At 35.6% G+C, this 20,634-nt stretch overlaps 1 protein-coding gene across 2 annotated transcripts in view; it reads right to left on the reverse strand.

The window, feature by feature from the left end:
• The window catches only part of PSMD14 (proteasome 26S subunit, non-ATPase 14), a 110,154-nt gene that overhangs the window by 4,990 nt on the left and 84,530 nt on the right, over positions 1-20,634 (reverse strand). For both annotated transcript variants that reach the window (XM_061436905.1, XM_061436913.1), the window contains 2 exons: positions 15,717-15,791; positions 8,561-8,686 (listed from right to left, as the gene is read on the reverse strand). In XM_061436905.1, coding sequence (XP_061292889.1) covers positions 8,561-8,686; positions 15,717-15,791 — 201 coding nt within the window. The remainder of the gene's footprint in view (positions 1-8,560; positions 8,687-15,716; positions 15,792-20,634) is intronic.

Genomic DNA, 20,634 nt, shown 5'->3' on the forward strand with positions numbered 1-20,634 from the left:
AATACCAATCCATGTACAAAACAATTATTATGCAGTATTCTGGAGTGTTGCAAATATCAAAGATGGCAGACATGCAAAGATGAAAGTAAAAAACCACATAAAGCACTGATCCTATTTGAAAGGTTAAACAGAATATAAAAATAAAAAGAATTTAAAAAGCTCTCACTCAGTTTTTAAAATCTTTTATATCATTTAACCACTTTACCAATTAGTTTTTCCATTTCCAATAATTAAAAGAGAGAGTTCACAAACTCTTTGAGAAGTGCAGATGGTAAAAAGTACTCCCAGCCATAGATGCCATCTGGAAAACGAGGAGCAGCTGTAGATTTAGGCATATACGAAGGTTGCAAACCCCCATGACAAAAGAGTAAGCACATCTCTTACATTCTGAGATAGACTAGATCATCACAACAAACCCCTAAATATTTTCTCCATCTACCTAAGTTACCTTTATCACTTTACCATTCTGGGCAAGACCAGTTTGTCTTCATTCTGGCTAGTCACCAGGAAAAATTAAGAAATGGTACCAGCAGAAACAAATGAAATTCAGGCACAGGCAATGTCCTCACTAGGGGAACTTCTGTGTTTATGGCAACTTCTGTGATTTGGCATCAAATTTTGCTTTTGCATTCGTGCTCTTCGGTTTACTCAACCAACAAAAAAGCACTGAAAATGTTTGTGGCTATTCACACTAGAAACGTTTTTAACAGTTTATCAACAAAGACCCCCAGATGGCTATCCCATCATGCACGGTCTGCACAGTTCTAAGAAATTCCTGGAATTTGGTCTGTTATGTTATCACAATCCCCTTAGATGTACCCCCTATCTTCAAGAGGCTTTTACCAAACCCATTAATCTCACTGTCTTTTTTCTGGTAATGATCAAATTTCTCAAATGGAAAACCTCTGTTTTAAACTTGACCATTTTATTTTCCCTTTGACAAACATGGATTGGGTCCTTGGCACTTCATTAATATGATTTTAAGGATCTCTCCACCTTGTGAATTCCAATAGATTCCATTTCCCTGGACTTTCTGAAGACCTTTTCTAATACACCCTTTTCTTTTTTAATTCTTTAACCTCTGCTTTTATGACATCATGTCTCTTATTTCACTTTATTGTTGTTCAGTCACTAAGTCGTGTCTGATTCTTTGCAACCCCATGGACTGGAGCATGCCAGGCTTCCCTGCTTTCACTATCTCCCAGAGTTTGCTCAAACGCATGTCCATTAAGTTGATGATACCAACCAATCATTCTACCCAAGCCCATTTCTTGGGCTTCTTTTTTTCCCTTTGACATGTTTGCTGTACTCACTCTATAACATGCCATGCTCCCAATTAAGTACATGCTTTATAAATATCACGTGTATGGTATATTATTTCATCACTAAACAATCTCTGCATAACTGTCAGTGAATGTAACATAGGCATTTTACTTTATTCTTGATTTTTATAGAGTCAATGAATTGACTAACTGAAAATCACATTATGGGTTATGAGGATTGAGAGTAAGTTTAAAGAAATGGCTTTTATAAAACATACTTGGGAAAGCAAAATTAACAAACATGAAACAATTAGAAAATTCTCTGAGAAAGTATTACAGGTGTGAATATGGAGAACAAAAAAATGGGTTTCCTACAATCACTGGCAATTAAACATTAACATATACATAGAAATATACAGAATCCTTAAAACATTCCACTGAAATAGTTAATCTACATTTTTACATAAAGAAATTAGGCACGATCTTCTTTCTATATGTTAATTACATCAATATTTATACTATAAATTTTCTAACTCTCCTTTTGAAAGTGCTTATAACACTGTAGTACATTTCACGCATATCCTCAAGAGTAGAATTTTCATTATTTTATATATTAGTAAGTAACTATTAAGTACTCACTACAAATAAGACAGTTCTTCAAGAAGGTCACATTTGAGGTTTACTCTACCTGCCTATAAATCACAAATTATAATACAGTATGAAATAAACAAAAAAATGAGTATACTCAATGAAATGGGGACACAGCCAATAATAAGTCACAATAAAATTGTGACTTAAATACAGTCCTATCTATCTCCAAAGACCTCAAAGCAACATTCATGGCAATTTGGGAAATACTTAGTTTTTAATGACACATTCTGAATAAAGCAAACCTGTGATTTATTAAGTGACCCTAAACAGTGTAAATTCTTTCTAAAAATGCTAAAAGGAATCCAACTTTAAAATGTAATTATATAAAACATATAAAATAAAGAGCATATGTGTGTGTCCGTACAAGTGTTGTATGCATAATAGAAACTGTGGTTTAGGTTGTACAAAAAATTTCTGTGGCAGAGTCTACTACTAGTTACATACATACATACTAGTTACATACATACATACACACGAGTTACATACATACATACGAGTTACATACATACATACTAGTTACATACATACATACATACGAGTTACATACATACATACGAGTTACATACCCAACATATGTCTTTTCCTTCTTTTGTAATATAGCCTTGATTTTATTAAACACAGCTATGCTCCCAGATAAAAGACTGTATTATAGAGCCTTTCTCAAAGCAAAGTATGTCCACTTGATTAAGTTCTGCCAATGAGATATAATCAGAAGTGCTGTGTGGGACCTATAGAAAGGACCCTGAAAAGGAACTGATTTATCTGAGAAGTATCCTTTTTTGCCCCTGCATTTCTTTCTGTTGCTTGAAACTCAGATGGGATGGCTAAAGCTTTAGCAGCCACCAGGAATCATGAGGAAATACAAAGGACAAAAGCCAATACAGGGAAAGTGGGGCAAAAGATGGAGATATCTGGGTTTGCAGTAATTTCAAAGTTTCACAAGGCCTTGAACTGCAAGAGATATACACTCCTATTTTGTTTAATCCATTGTTACTTCAAGCTAACACAATCTTAGTTATAACTAAAACATACTTGGTACAAGAACTGAAAAAAATCCAGGATTTACACGAAGTATAAAATTCCCCTACCGTCCACCTTGGAGGTGACACTGTTAACAGCATAATACATTGAGATATATGAGAGATAGAGAGGTTATCACTGGAAAATGGAGGGAAGGTCACATAGCAGGAATTTTTAATATTGCTATACAATTTCATTTTATATACATAAGAGCAAGTTTTAAATATTTCTTTAAGTTAGTACTTATAGAATTTCATTCCTCATAATAAATCCTTAAAAAGAGAACATGTTGGCTTAAAGAGCTAACGTGCACTTAAAAGTGAAAGATAAAATGGGAGATGGCCTTCAAAATGTCATATATCAGTCTTTATTTTCCCACTAGTGGCACATTCTCCCAAACCACTTTTTTCTATTTGAAAAGAAAAAAGAAACTAGTTGTATTATTAACTTTTTCTTTGAATACTTTATAATAAAGTTGAACTTTTTTTCATGTTTATATGCCACTTGTCGTCAGTGAGTTTTCCAGTTTTGTTATCAATTTATTACTGTTTTTTAAAATTATTTTGTAGGAACTATGTGTCTATTATGTACTCTTTGGCTACTAGCCTTTTCTGCGTTATAGGTATAAATATTTTCTGCTGGCCGTACTCCTAACAAGCATTCAATAAATGTCATTTTTATTGCAGACAAACTTTACTGTTAATCAACAATTTAAAAGCTCACTGATATTTTTACTAACACTAACGTAACCTTTGGGAAGCTTGACCACATCTTTACAAATATTGAGCCTTCCCTTACAGAAACAAGAGAATTTATTCACAAATGCTTTTTTTACTGTATTTCAAAGAAGTCATATATATTTATACATTTACATTTTTATGGTAGTTATTCCTAAGTATTTTGTAATTTTGGATGCTACTGTGAATTGATTTGCCTTTTATAACTCATTTCACCATATGTAACTGCATGGTTACTGTAACCTATATAATTCTCAATCATAATAGTTCTAATAGTATTCTAGTTTAGTTTCATATATTTCTATGTTTGATTGCAAACACATCTTATCATACTTAAATAATGATAATCTGGCCTGATTTCCTAATATTTATATATTGTTTTTCTTATCTTATTGCACTAGCGTTAAAACAAGACTTTCTTATTTAATACAGCTACTTTAGTAAACCAAATGTAATCATATAATTATTTATTTTATGTTACATAAAAGTTGCATCCAAACTTTCTTTCAGGTTACTAAGCAGTTAAGTTTTTCTACCCAAAGTGTAAACTATCAAATCTCTGAATTTATAGGGCCACATGTTTGAAAACAAAGTAAATTTTTATGTTTTTATGCTATTCTTAAAAATGTCTTCTACAATTCCTTTTTTCTCTGGCATACTTATTTACAAATATCTAATCAAATATTATCAGTTTTGAAATATTGATGCATCTTGGCATGAATAAACTAGTAGATTTGAAATAAAAGAGTTGTGGGTGTTGAAGTTCAGTAATTATAGAGAAATCAACAATTAACAGTCAAGGAGAATCTCAGCGTGGACTTCAGACTTGAAATCAAAAAGTTGATACAAAAAAATTTAATTATTTTCTAACCTTCTTTCACTTTCAGAGCTATCTGGCACCTAACTATAATTACCTTAGTTTAAAACGCCAACCAATTAAAAAGAATACTATGAGAACTAGTTGTATGGGCCTTTCTTTTTATATTTTAAGTGTTACTAAAAACTCCACCACATTCTCTTTCAATCACAGAGGGAATTACAGCCCCAAATTTGGACTCCTTCATATCACAGCTTACACATTGTTTTCATTTTATAACCAAACCTTACAAGTTTTTGAGTACTACAGAGATTTTTTAAAACTGTAAAATAGGAAAAACTTCTGTGGATGGGCAGCAGTAACCATAAATAGGTTATTTCCTGGCAGTGATACCAATAAGAATTTACTTAAACTTGTAATGTTACAGAGAAATGAAAACCATTCCTACAGTCTGCTGAATAATAACTTAAGTCTTAACTTTTTAATTTATAAAAGTTAACTGTTTTAAATATGATAAACGATTTCTTCTCTTTAATCTCTACAACATATACTAGAAACATTATATATATATTTCCCTATAATCTAGAACCAATGGAGATTTCTAGCTGGAACACTACATATAAATCAGGGCAATGCTCTTCAAAGCCAACCCTAATTCTGCTGGATTTTAGCTTGTATGGGCCCATCAACATTTTTTCCAAAGCTCTCCATTCTCTCAAAAGACTGGTTGTTAACTCTCGGCAAATCTTATACACTATCTCTTGGCTAGTATTTTGTAAGATGTCTTTAAATTAAAAAGAAAAAAATTATTATTATTATTATTTTTTTTTGCTGTGACAACTAATTATCAATTTTAACTGTCTCCAAAAGCTCTAGCCCTTGCTGTCAATTTTTAGTCCCACTTAGTGAACTGCTTTATTTACATTCTATTTTTCTTTTTTTGCCACACTGTGGCTTGTGGGATCTTAGTTCCCTGACCAAGATTAAACCTGTACCCTCAGCCATTAAAGTGTGGAATCCTAACTAATGGACTGCCAGGGAATTCCTTACTTGTTTAATCTCTTTATATCCTTTCTCAATCTTTCAGTGCATGCATGTGTGCTAAGTAGCTTCAGCTGTGTCTGACTCTGTGCAACCCTATCGACTTATAGCCCACCAGGCTCCTCTGTCCATGAGATTCTCCAGGCAAGAATACTGGAGTGTTTTGCCATGTTCTCCTCCAGGGGATCCTCCCGACCCAGGGATCAAACCTGCACCTCCTGCACTGCAGGCGGATTCTTTATCAGGAAAGCCGCTCAATCTTTCTACTTCTGCTTAAATTGGAAATGTTAACAGTATTAACATACTTCAAGTTACCTAGGCAGGAGAACTTTAATTCATCTTTGAGTCCTTCTTCTTTCACTTTATCTATCCAACTGGCACATTTTATTTTACTAATCTGTTGATACCTCTGTTCCTACTACCACTACTATAATCCACACAGACACTTACTACCTTTTGTTTGGGTAACAGAAGTTCCTCCTAAGAAGAATCTCCATTTCAAATCTCCTCTTAAAATACTTTCTTCTATACCTTTGTTAAATTATGTTTCTAAAGTCAGGTTCTGGGTATATCATGCCCCTAATCAAAAAATAAACTATTCAGACTGTTACTTGACTTCAGTAATTTAAAAATCTCTATTCCCCACTATTTACCCTTTTATGTACATGCTTCTTATGTACTCTACCCAAACACAGCTTCCTAAAGATGCCCTTGCCTATTCTGTCTCCAAGTCTTTGCTCATGACATTCAGCTGGCTTGGGGTAACATTTCTTTGTATTTCCAAATCTTACTCATGCTTTAAGGTCTAGTTCAAATGTTATTATTTTCTAAAACAGCATCCTGAGTCTCTCCCAGATGAAAGGAAAAAGCTTTGAATTACAGGACTTCACCTGGACTTCTCTACGGCAGTGTTCTCTAAGTTCTAACTTGAATGGGTATACAAATTTCTTGGAAATCTTGTTAAAATGTAGATTCTGATTTAGTGGGTCAAAGAACCTGCATTTCTAACAAGATTACAAGTGAAACTGATGCAGCTGGTCTGTGGAAAATTTGAATACTAAGGTGTTATCAAACACACCAGTTATAGTCTAGTACTTTGGTACTAAACTTTTCTTACTGCTCTTATTTTCCTAAAAATGAAGAATCCCTGTTTTCACTGAAAATTGCACAGAAGATATTTGATAAATATTTGTAACCATAACACTGTACATACAATATGTATATGTTTCACAAATCACAGGGTTTTGATCCTTTAATAGATCACAAGCTATATGTCCATATGCATAATATGTATATATATAACTGAAACAGAATGAAATCAAGTCAGATGAGAAAGAAAATAGAATACATCATTTGTAAAAGGGTAAATATTGTTTCATAGAACTTCTGTTGTAATCCCTGGAGAAGGGAAAGGCTACCCACTCCAGTATTCTGGCCTGGAGAATTCCATGAACTGTATAGTCCCATGGGCTTGCAAAGAGTTGGACACAGCTGAGTGACTTTCACTTCACTTTACTTCTGTTGTAATATATACATATATACAAATACATTGCATGTATTGGGTCGAAATGTAAAATCTATTCTTTATATGGATTTTTGTCAAAAAAGTAGAAAAACATGAGTTGAACCATGTCCACCCTAAATGGATACACTGAAATCAAAACCTGGTTATAGCTTAGAATTATGCTGCCACAAGCCAAAGAATACCTGGGGACCAACAGAAGCTGGAAAAGAAAAAGAAGGACCCTCCCCTGCTAGAGGCTACACAGGGAGTAAGGCCCTCCCAATACCTTGATTTTGGACTTCTAGCTTCAAATTGTAAAAGAACAGAAATCTGTGAATAAAATATTATCATGACCACGTATATTTGTGTGTGTGTGTGCATGTGATCAGTCTTTCAGTCACATCCGACTCTTTGCAACCCTATGGACTGTACCCTGCCAGGCTGTTCTGACCATGAGATTTCCCAGGCAAGAATACCAGAGTGGTTTGCCATTTCCTATTCCAGGGAATCTTCCCGAACCAGGAATCGAATCCAAGTCTCCTGTGTCTCCTACATTCGCAGGTGGATTCTTTACCACTGAGCCACCTGGAAAGCCCCACATACACTTTAGCGTACAATAAACATTTTTAGGAAATTCTTAGAATTATAACTTTTCTTACATTCTCATATGAAGTGGTCTCCCCTTGCTCTTTTTCTTTATATCATCCTGTTTACTGTCTGCACAGCACTAATTATAATATATTGTGTTGTGTTTATTTGTTGACTTTTTGTTTCCTCTGCCAGAAGGTAAATTCCACGAGGATAGGTCTTATGTCTTACTATATCCCCAGAGCCTGACATCTAACCAGTTTTCAGTAAATACTTATTTAATGAAAAACAGGAAGTTTCATACGTTACACGTTCAGTTCAGTTCAGTCGCTCAGTCGTGTCCGACTCTTTGCAACCCTATGAATCGCAGCACGCCAGGCCTCCCTGTCCATCACCAATTCCCGGAGTTCACCCAGACTCACGACCATCGAGTTAGTGATGCCATCCAGCCATCTCATCCTGTCGTCCCCTTCTCCTCCTGCCCCCAATCCCAAGTTACATGTTATGAAGTATTAAATGCTATTGTTGTTCACATCTCCTTGTTCTTCCTTCCCTTCCAAGAAAAAGTCCTCTGAACAATGGAAAGATTTCAAATGTAAAAGACCATTTTACGTGGCCTACAACCGGGGCTGGGGCTGGCTAACTACAGGCCATGGGTCAAATCTCGCCGGATGACAATTTTAGTAAATGTTTTACTAAGACACAGCTTCACGCATTCCTTTATGTATTTATTGTCTGTGGCTACTTTTACACTGTAACAGCAGAGTTGAGTAGTTGCAACAGACTGGATGGCCGGGATGGCCTGTAAAGCCTAAAAATATTTACTGTTTGATCTATAGAAATAGGCCACTCTGCTTTTAACTGTTTATATAATGCCTAATAGCTAATCGCACATATTCCAAAGGTTATTAAGAAATAAATGTTGAAAATAAGTTTTTACCTTATTGTAATTTTTTGCTAATTCCAACATCTCTTTTACCACTGATTCATTATGTTTACAGTGCTCACTGTAGTCCTGAAGTGTCAAACCTTCCATCCAACTCTTCTTATGCAAATTTAATAACATCTAAAAAACATAAAGAAAAATTAATTATGCCTCTATACTGAAGAGATTTCCTTTATGTCTTGAAAAACAACTTCACAGACAACTTCTGGAATTAATGAATTTAAATTTAATTTTATTAATTTAAATAAACCCTAAAGAGCATCTTCCTAAATTTATATTAATAAAACTCTAAGGAATACTCCAACCCCATGGCCTTTGCATTTGCTGTCCCTCTGCCTCAAAGGCTATTTTCTTTATCCTTCTATCGCTTACCTTTCTCACTTCCTTAGAGATAGATGCCACTTCTCACCACCTTATAAAAAAGCCACTTCACACTATCCTAAACATCTTTCTTTCCTTAATCTGTTTTATTATTTTTATAACACTATAAACAGCTGAAACTTGTGTTTTCTTGTTTAGTGCATTTCTCTCTCACTAAAGAGAAATCAACAAGGCAAGGACTTTAATTCAAGATCACCAAGGTCTAGATTCTCGAATCTAGATCATAATCTAATCATAGCAAATAATCAATAAGTATATACTGAATGAATGAAACTACTATGCTATGCATAGGATTTCTAACAGTTCATATAGCCCAGCTTTCAAACACCGAGATAAGGAGGTAAATGCTCCCATTTACTGAATGACTTTGTGTCAGTCTTTCTGAGCCTTTGTTTACATTATCTATGAATTGAAGGCTTGTAGATAATCTCCAAGTTTCCTTCAAATTCTAATATTCTGTCTATAACTTTTTAAATTTAAATTTTATATCAGAATGAAAAGACATAAAACTGGGAAAAAAAATCAGATTCATCCAGTTTGCAATCACATCAGCAAACTAGGATCAGATCCTATTAGTGATCACAGAACTAAACACCTTAGCTCATTATTTCTTAAATTGGACTCCTAGTTCTGAATACATATTCTTGGAAATTCATCAGTTTTCAAGTTCAAATTCCTAAGACAGTTTTTCTTAAAGTCCTATTCTATAAATAATGTCATTTAGTTGAGGACTACCAGTGAATAAGAAGAGTTTTCTAAATGATAAAATTACACAATATCAAAAAAATGGTGGCTACAGAATGATTGATATTTTCTTGCTATGAGAACCAGTATACTCTATTTAACTTTTTATTTTGTACTGAGGTGTACCTATTAGCTTCAGGGGAACAGCAAATGGACTCAGCCATACGTATACATATAACCATTCTCCCCCAAAGTCCCCTCCCATCCAGGCTGTCATATACCGTTAACCAGAGTTCCCTGTGCTATACAGTAGGTCCTAGAAGCAGTATACTTTAAGTGAGATCCACAGGGCACGAGGCTCTAAAGACATAGTCAGAAGTGAGTTTAGTTTAAAAGAACTGTTTGCAGCTAAAATCAGTACAAAGTTTTCCTTATGCTGAAGAATAAGCTAGTCAAGCAAGTCAAAATCACCAATGAGAACTTCCAAGACACAAAAGCTCCAAATTCCCTGATTCCTCCCCTGGGGCTCATGGAGGCAAGAGTAATTTGAAAAAACCTAGAAAACTCCTGCACATGTAGCCCCAATTTCTTTGATTGCTTCCCATCTTCACCATGGATAATGTTTTAGAAATATATCTTTAGGAAATTTTGGTACAGTTGCAACTACCAATGTTATAAGAAAATGAAAGTGTTATTCGTTCAGTTGTGTCCAGCTCTTTGCAACCCCATGGACTGTAGCCCACCAGGTTCCTCTGTCCATGGAATTCTCCAAGCAAGAATAATGGAGTGAGTTGCCATTTCCTTCTCCAGGGGATCTTGCCAACCCAGGGAATGCTATAAAGCTAAAAATGCTATAAAGCTATATATACCAATGTTATAAAGCTACCTATAATTAAGTGCTGAGAACAGGATTTCTGTATGCTTCAAAAGCAAACCAAAAAATTTCCCAATGAGCAGAATAATAATCCCACCCTGCCTGGACAACGATCGCACTGGGTCCCTCAGGTAAGACTTGGAGTTAAGTATACAAGTTGGTGGGATAAGAATAAAGGCAGGGGTTTTTGACATTAAGAAAGCACCTGAACTGAGCTATGCTAGGAACATAAATATACTATTAATTAATTATTTATATGTGTGCTTTTTTATATCAAGGATGGTAGCTAAAGTATCAAGAATGGATACTATAAAAGAAAGAAGAAAAAAAGTCTGATGTAATTAGATGGATATTTCCAAACAGCTGGGTCTCAGATATAAGACGGACAATATATTTATAATATATTTATGTATCTGAATGAATTTTTCAGTTTGTGTCTGAGTGGTACCCTTTTTACCCATGGCCTGTACCTAGTCTATATAAAATTAAAATAAGTGTTGAAAATGTACTTTCAGTTATCAACTAAATCTACCAAAGCTGGTATGAACTTTTGAACAAAAGCAAACTGATGGAAGAGAGCTTTATAGCTGTGTGTCTCCCCTCAGGTCAAGGAAGAAATGGCACCCTGCAGCACCTCACTCAAAACCATGCTCAAGCACCTAGGACCTTTGAGGGAGTATATTGGTGGCTTAGAAGTTTTAAATCCATAGTTTATCAAACTTCAGAAAATCTTACATGGCACATGCTCCCCACAAAATATAAATGAGCCAGAAAATGGAAGTGATTTGGTTGAAAGAGGAAGTATTATAGGGAGCCCTCTTATTCCACCTCCAACACACCATATGCACTGGAATCCCTTCTAAGGTAACTCTGTGGGGAACACTTACAACTAGTAAGATCTTGTTTACTACTGATTACTTATCATGTTTGAACTTCAGAGTGCATGTAGTATTCAAAGCCTATTGGCTGCCAATAGTACTCATGGTCTTTAAGACTTTTTAAAGTCTTTCTCAGAGAGAAACACAAGAAGCTTATTTGGAGGATGACCAACTGCAGTAATAAAGAAAGAAAAAAGCAAGTCAGATTATAATTTCAAAAAGCAATAGGCAGAATATTTTAACTAGTTGAGAGAAAAACTGTACTCAAGATAACCCTAAATGAGTAGAAGCTAAAGAATATGCAGGTCAGGAAGCAACAGTTAGAACTGGACATGGAACGACAGACTGGTTCCAAATAGGAAAAGGAATACGTCAAGGCTGTATATTGTCACCCTGCTTATTTAACCTACATGCAGAGTACATCATGAGAAATGCTGGGCTGGAAGAAACACAAGCTGGAATCAAGATTGCCGGGAGAAATATCAATTACCTTAGATATGCAGATGATACCACCCGTATGGCAGAAAGTGAAGAGGAACTAAAAAGCCTCTTAATGAGAGTGAAAGAGGAGAGTGAAAACGTTGGCTTAAAGCTCAACATTCAGAAAACAAAGATCATGGCATCTGGTCCCATCACTTCATGGGAAATAGATGGGGAAACAGTGGAAACAGTGTCAGACTTTATTTGGGGGCTCCAAAATCACTGCAGATGGTGACTGCAGCCGTGAAATTAAAAGACACTTACTCCTTGGTAGGAAAGTTATGACCAACCTAGACAGCATGTTGAAAAGCAGAGACATTACTTTGCCAACAAAGGTCCGTCTAGTCAAGGCTATGGTTTTTCCAGTGGTCATGTATGGATGTGAGAGTTGGACTGTGAAGAAAGCTGAGCACCGAAGAATTGATGCTTTTGAACTGTGGTGTTGGAGACGACTCTTGAGAGTCCCCTGGACTGCAAGGAGATCCAACTAGTCCATTCTGAAGGAGATCAGCCCTGGGATTTCTTTGGAAGGACTGATGCTAAAGCTGAAACTCTAGTACTTTGGCCACCTCATGCGAAGAGTTGACTCATTGGAAAAGACCCTGATGCTGGGAGGGAGTGGGGGCAGGAGGAGAAGGGGACGACAGAGGATGAGATGGCTGGATGGCATCACTGACTCAATGGATGTGAGTCTGAGTGAACTCCGGGAGTTGGTGATGGTCAGGGAGGTCTGGTGTGCTGCGATTCATGGGGTCGCAAGGAGTCGGACAAGACTAAGCGACTGAACTGAACTGAAAGAATGCTAATTTATCAAGATGCTAGGTAATTTGAAAAGTATCAAATTTTACCCAAAAAAGATGTCCTTTTCATTATAGGGGACTGGAATGCAAAAGTAGGAAGTCAACAAACACCTAAAGTAACAGGCAAATTTGGCCTTGGAGTACAGAATGAAGCAGGCCAAAGGCTAACAGAGTTTCCAAGAGAACACACTGGTCATTGCAAACACCCTCTTCCAACAACACAAGAGAAGACTCTACACATGGACATCACCAGATGGTCAACACTGAAATCAGACTGATTATATTCTTTGCAGCCAAAGATGGAGAAGCTCTACACAGTTATCAAAAACAAGACCGGGAGCTGACTGTGGCTCAGATCATGAACTTCTTATTGCCAAATTGAGACTTAAATTGAAGACACTGGGGAAAACCACGAGACCATTCGGGTATGACCTAAATCAAATCCCTTATGATTATACAGTGGAAGTGAGAAATAGATTTAAGGGACTAGATCTGAGAGACAGAGTGTCTGATGAACTACCGACGGAGGTTCTTGACATTTTACAGGAGACAGGGATCAAGACCATCTCCATAAAAAGAAATGCAAAAAGGCATAATGGCTGTCTGGCGAGGCCTTACAAATAGCTGTGAAAAGAAGAGAAGCGAAAAGCAAAGGAGAAAAGGAAACACATAAGCATCTGAATGCAGAGTTCCAAAAAATAGCAAGGAGAGATAAGAAAGGCTTCCTCAGCAATCAATGCAAAGAAAACAGAGAAAAGCAATAGAATGGAAAAAACTAGAGATCTCTCCAAGAAAATAAGAGATACCAAGGGAACATTTCATGCAAAGATGAGCTCGATAAAGGACAGAAATGGTATGGACCTCACAGAAGCAGAAGATATTAAGAAGAGATGGCAAGAATACACAGAAGAACTGTACAAAAAAGATCTTCACGACCCAGATGATCACGATGGTGTGATCACTGACCTAGAGCCAGACATCCTGGAATGTGAAGTCAAGTGGGCCTTAGAAAGCATCACTATGAACAAAGCTAGTGGAGGTGATGGAATTCCAGTTGAGCTATTTCAAATCCTAAAAGATGATGCTATGAAAGTGCTGCACTCAATATGTCAGCAAATTTGGAAAACTCAGCAGTGGCCACAGGACTGGAAAAGGTCCGTTTTCATTCCAATCCCAAAGAAAGGCAATGCCAAAGAATGCTCAAACTACCGCACAATTGCACTCATCTCACATGCTAGTAAAGTAATGCTCAAAATTCTCCAAGCCAGGCTTCAGCAATACGTGAGCCGTGAACTTCCAGATGTTCAAGCTGGTTTTAGAAAACAGAGGAACCAGAGATCAAATTGCCAACATCTACTGGATCATCCAAAAAGCAATAGACTTACAGAAAAACATCTATATCTGCTTTATTGACTATGCCAAAGCCTTTGTGTGGCTCACAACAAAATGTGGAAAATTCTGAAAAAGATGGGAATACAAGACCACCTGACCTGTCTCTTGAGAATTCTGTGTACAGGTCAGGAAGCAACAGTTACAACTGGACATGGAACAACAGACTGGTTTCAAATCAATAAAGGAGTACATCAAGGCTGTATATTGTCACCCTGCTTATTTAACTTATATGCAGCGTACATCATGAGAAACACTGGGCTGGAAGAAGCACAGCTGGAATCAAGATTGCTGGGAGAAATTCAATAACCTCAGATATGCAGATGACACTACCCTTATAGCAGAAAGTGAAGAACTGAAAAGCCTCTTGATGAAAGTGAAAGAGGAGACTGAAAAAGTTGGCTTACAGCTCAACATTCAGAAAACTAAGATCATGGCATCCGGTCCCATCACTTCCTGGCAAATAGATGGGGAAACAGTGGAAACAGTGTCAGACTTTATTTTTGGGGGGCTCCAAAATCACTGCAGATGGTGACTGCAGCCATGAAATTAAAAGACACTTACTCCTTGGAAGGAAAGTTATGACCAACGTAGACAGCACATTAAAAAGCAGAGACATTACTTTGCCTACAAAGGTCCATCTAGTCAAGACTATGGTTTTTCCAGTAGTCATGTATGGATGTGAGAGTTGGACTATAAAGCAAGCTGAGCGTTGAAGAATTGATGCTTTTGAAGAAGCTTTTGGAGATGCTTTTGGAGAAGACTCTTGAGAGTTCCTTGGACTGCAAGGAGATCCAACCAGTCCATCCTAAAGGAGATTAGTTCTGGATGTTCATTGGAAGGACTGATGTTGAAGCTGAGACTCCAATACTTTGGTCACCGGATGCAAAGAGGTGACTCATTGGAAAAGACCCTAATGCTGGGAAAGATTCAGGGCAGGAGAAGGGGACGACAGAGGATGAGATGGTTGGATGGCATCATCGACTCAACAGACATGAGTTTGGGTAAACTCAGGGAGTTAGTGATGGACATGGAGGCCTGGTTTGCTGTGGTTCATGGGGTCGCAAAGAGTCGGACACAACTGAGCAACTGAACTTAACTGAAAAAATGTTAATTCATCAAGATGCTAGGTAATTTTTAAAGTATCACGTTTTACTACTATAAAAAGGTGTACTAATTTAGATCTGAATATCTGAAAATCCTTAAAATGCGTTTCCCTTTTGACTCACCTTTAGTTTATCCTAAGTAACCATGGTACTTTTTAAAAAACACGATACAGTTACAATCTAATTTATTCCTTTCAAATTTGGAAAGTTATCTATTTAGCAATTTAGTGACAAAAGGTCATTTTATGGAGAAGATAAATTAATCAGAAAAATAACAGACCTAGAAGAAAGATTTTTATAATTTATCATAAAACCAAGCTGGAATGTTTGTTTCCTACTTCTTCCTCTGCTTTAGCACATACCAAGAAGGTAAAACTGTCTTTCAATTTGTCCAGTAAAATATTCCTTTATTTTATGCTGCAATTCAAGAGGAATGAAAAAACTTTTGGATATAATAAATGAAACAGGTCAACAATTTAAATTCAAATAAACCAGGTAATATTTCAGTTGTTTGAAATAGACGTTTTTCCTCCTCTAAGGTAAAAAATTTAAGCTCACCTTCTGTTCCAATTCATTTTTCCGATAGTTAATAGTAATGGAGTAATAATGTCTGTTTAGTCCATGAATTAATGCCTATATAGATAAATGATTAGAAAAAAGACAAATTAGTATTTTTCATCTAATAAGATAAATACACCTGTTTGAAACTATTGACACATCCAGTAGACAATACCTTTATATCTTCTAAAAATGACTTTTTATCCAAAATAAATATTAAATTATTTTTTTCTCGCTAAAGTTTAGGAGTGAGGTTCTGAGGTATAGGGCACACAATCTTTAAAGCATGATATAGGAGCACAGATTCAACAGTTTTAGTAGCCTTGCTCAGAGTCAGATACAGTTTTACTTCATCATTATCTAACTTAGAAATTAACTATTCATAATTTATAAATACACATAATTTATTAAGTCTAATTTTATGATCATCTAGGCAGGGGCTCTTTCTTACTTACAGAAAAGCCTAAAAAGCTGTAATAAAATAATTATTCCTTCATCCACAACATTAACCTGGAGTTTCCCTTTTTAATTCGGTTCTAATATCTGAAAAGTAACTGTCTGCACCTGTCTCTAAATTAATAAAATGGAATCTGTTCTGTACTGGGTCTAGTGACAGGCAATCTCACTAAGCAGTACTTGTAGATATCACTTGGCTTAAATTTATATTTCTTTATTATTGTCCCTGTTAATCTTTCATACTGCTTGTGTCAGTTTTACTACTTTTATCTAAATACCGTAATTGAAAATCAAGTAGGTAGTGCCTTCAAGTTCAAAAGTGGGGATTTCAGAGAAAAGCTGAATCTCTAAAATATGGACCTGCTTCCCCATTTGGCTAAATACTTCTTTCCACTGTACTTGATCACCGAGAAAAACAGGGAGACCATAATAAAAACTTAAGCTAATGGCATGGTTTTATTAAGAAACAATAACCCTGCATGTGCTGGAAATGCTTCACAACTGCTTAAATAACTTAGCAGCAGAGGTTCAAATGAGGTCCAGAACAATTTCTATGGACTCCTTAATCAGCCTTCTAAGACATTAAAGCACAGAAATATACATTGGATACATTTTCAAGTATAAAAACAAAAAGGGCTTTGGGGTTAACTCTCAGAAATCTAAAGATAAACTATAATTAGATTTTTATAGTGTAGTCTTAAGGTGCTGAGGTAAAAAAAGGGGTAGAAAGGAAACATTTGATGAGCACCTGGCATCTGCTTTATAAAATAAGTCTTCTAATCTTCACAACAACCCAGTAAGGTAGCCTGGTTCCATGTGTATTTCTGACAGATGAGGTGATAAGACACTTATCTCAATTCATACTAGTTTCTACCTAATAAAAGGCAAAGCTGGGGTCTGAGCCTAAGACTTTTTGACTCCAAAGCCCATGTTTTTTCTACCATACTATGATGCTACAATATATCTCAGAAATTCTTAAATTCTTTGTACTTTAAGAATGAGAATGAAAACAAAGCATAGTCTTATTAAATTTTGCTAGCAAAATCACCCCACCAAATACTAAACCGTTTTAGATTATGTACTGCAAAAATCCATTCTTGTATTTCTAACATCTGCTATAATAAAATAGTTGACATGTGAAATTAAAGTACTAAGAGGATCTATTAAATCCTTATTCATTTCAATAATCAAGAACAGTGAGCTACATTTCAGTGCAGAGATATGTGTACTACTGTGAGGATCAAACAGTGGGGCTAATCAGGGCCTCCTTTAAATGGTACTCACCTTTATGCAAATTAGGAAGTACATCCTCTGGGTGGAAGACTTTAAAAAAAAGGTGCCCAAGTGCTCCAAGCAGACACAGCCGGGCTACAGAGTGAAGCTTAGGCTAGATTTCAGGTGCCAACTGACCTCTCATACAAATGATTTTATGCTGTGCTCCAACTGTATAATTTTACATAGTGGCCATAAAGCTAGTAATGGTATAGCCAAAAGATTCAGAAGTCAGCCAAATGGGCACACAGACAGGTCCACATTTTGGAGATAAACTGTACTGCTGAAAAACACAGTTTAGAACTTGAAGGCACTACCTACTTGATTTTCAATTACATTATTCAGATAAAAGTAGTAAAATTAACACAGGTAGGATGAAAGATTAGCAGGAACAATAATAAACATATAAATTTAATCCAAATGATATCCTCAAACTATCTTCTAATTTCACTTACTCACCTGCTGTGTGCCCCTATTACATTCATCCCAAATCATAAGTAAACTGGCCCCGTGGAGTCCTTCTTCCATATAAACCCAAAAGGCGCAGGCTCTTTTATTTAGCTTAGTGAAAAATGAATTTTCTCAAATTCACCAATCTAGTTGACACTGAATTACAAGTTGTGGCAGCATACACCAAATATAAGAGATTAGCTTTACCAAGGGGGAGACTAGCCTCTTCACACGGCCAAGTTGAAAATGCCGTAGTATATCAGGCCAACAAAGAAGTTACATAACCAGGAAATTTTGGAACATCAATACCTAATTTTTAAATCTACACTTAACAAAACACATGATGGATTTAGAAAAATTTAGGCAATTCTTCAGTAAAACAGGATTTTGTCCTGAAGCTCATTCATTGATTATTCAAAACCTGCAACAATTTCTCACAGAAGCACTATTAAAAAGCAAGGTTCTGTTCTATACTGTTTATATTGTGGGCTATAAGCTTTCAGTGGCTGACCTGGGAAGCTAAATCACCTTTTAGAGCACTGTTTCTAGGACAATACATTTTAGAATTACTAAAATGGGACTTAGCTTATTTGCTTCGTGGATATGCTGACCCTTGTTTTCTTTGCTCAAAGGCTGTCAAAAACTTTCAAAGAAGGGAGTTCTTCCTAGGTTGATATTCAATATCCATGTAAGATGCTATTTATTTTAGACAGAGTAATCTGGAGAAGTAACTAGACAAAGAGGAGTTTTGAGATCCCACTGATTTGACTTTCAGTTTATTTCTATATTTAAGTTAATCTTTAGAGTAGAGCTTTATAATTTTATTGGTAGATCTGTAGAAAAGTGCACCAGTAATCTTTATGGTGAAATCATACTTTCTGGAAATGTCTAGACTACTCAGGAGAAATGAGAAGTTCTAACTTCATTTGCTCACTGTGTGGAAAACAGGCATATTATAAAACACACAGCTTATGAAATGTATAATAACCTATTTATAGGTTCTTGATAGGTTAAAAAAAAAGTTTCATGCTCTTAAGGCATATTTATTTAGATCTAAAGATGAATCTGTTTGCCTTATTTTACATTGATAAACTGAAAGTGTGCTGCTAAATATCATCCATTAAATCATACTTTAAAATGAAGCTTTCTTTATAAAAATAAAATAACTGAAAAGAAACAAAACATGTGCTTTGTTCCCTTTTGGGTGGAGAACTAGGCTGCAAATGGCAAATGCAGAAGGGATAATTTTTGCTAAGTACTTTTTCATAAGTTTTGAATTTTGAGCTGTATATGTATATTATCTATGCCAAAATCAATGAATTAATGAATCTTCTAAATACAGTATAAAAGAAGGAGAAGCTCTGCTTGTAGTTTCTACAACTCACAAGGTAACCTAGGCAAATCACAAATACGCTGGGCCTCAAGTCTCCTCATCTACAAAATGCCCACATGGTTCTTTCTAGACCAACTGATTTACAACTGCTTAACAACTACTGAAAATACTGTTTTTTGAAGAGTTTAATTCTGTTAGACAATGCAGTTGTACTCAGAGCTACACTTAAGGGGCTCACAAACCTAGTACAATGCACCTATGCATCAATAGTTAGTAAATTTCCATGCAGCTGACAACGAATCTTCATACAAACTGTGACCTTTAAGGACTTGACATTTTGAACAATTTTTAGTCAAATAGGTTTAATAAATGTTTGTTAATTCTCAATTCTATACATTTGACAATATTGGTCAAATGTTCCACATACAAAATAGTATTACAGTTACAAACATTAACAGAAAACTCTACAGTATAGGCATTACACTTTTCCCTCTCTATCGGAAATGACTCTATTAGTGACTTCTCTTATTTAAAACATGAAAGTTCATATAAACTTTGTCTATTAGCTTTGTTTTGTTGTAGATACTTCAACATTGCTATTAGTGCTTAAAAGTAACATCTTCTAAAAGCAGTATGTTTCCCCGCAAAAAGTTTAAGAAATACAGAGAAGGAAAAACAAGAAAAAAATCCATAATCCTATTACCCAAAGGCAATCAATACTAACATTGTGGTGTAAATACATAGGCACAGTTTTTAATATATATTTTTTCAAAGAGGAGAACTTGTATATGTGATTTTATAATCTTTACCTTAAGGTATTTTGAACTTTCTTCTATATATTAAATAGTAGTTTACAATATAACCCTAATGTTATAGTAAAAAAAATCAGCAAAGCATTAGCAAAAGCATTAGCAAACACCAGCATGAGGGCTGATGGTACCTGTCAGGTTGCTATTCCTACTACTTATAAGTTGGTTTAGGAACAAGATCCCTCTAAACACAAACTAATTTTCCTCCAAAATAAGAGGCATGGCCTTTCTGCAAGGTTTCTGATCCCTGAGGTACAGATTCTGCCAACACATCTTAAAATTCTATTATGAATAACACCATTCACTTCAAGTTCTTCTAGGTTGCTTTCTTTCTACCTTGTCTTAGAAAACTAATAAATTGTATTAAGGTGTGCCCTCGTTCTGTCACTTTTTGGCTTGATCCCATTTGAGTGTTTTAGTACTGGAATTGTCTCAAAACTGCAAAGCACCCAGATAGATATCTTCCTGATGGGCGCTATATAAACTGTGAAATAAATATATTTACAGATTTTAATTGGAAGGCAAAACAAACTAAGAAGAAATGAAAAACAATGATCCTATAGCTGTTATATACACAGGTCCCTTTAACTTCAGTTTG

The sequence above is a fragment of the Bos javanicus genome, chromosome 2, assembly GCF_032452875.1.
Source record: "Bos javanicus breed banteng chromosome 2, ARS-OSU_banteng_1.0, whole genome shotgun sequence".
NCBI lineage: Eukaryota > Metazoa > Chordata > Mammalia > Artiodactyla > Bovidae > Bos > Bos javanicus.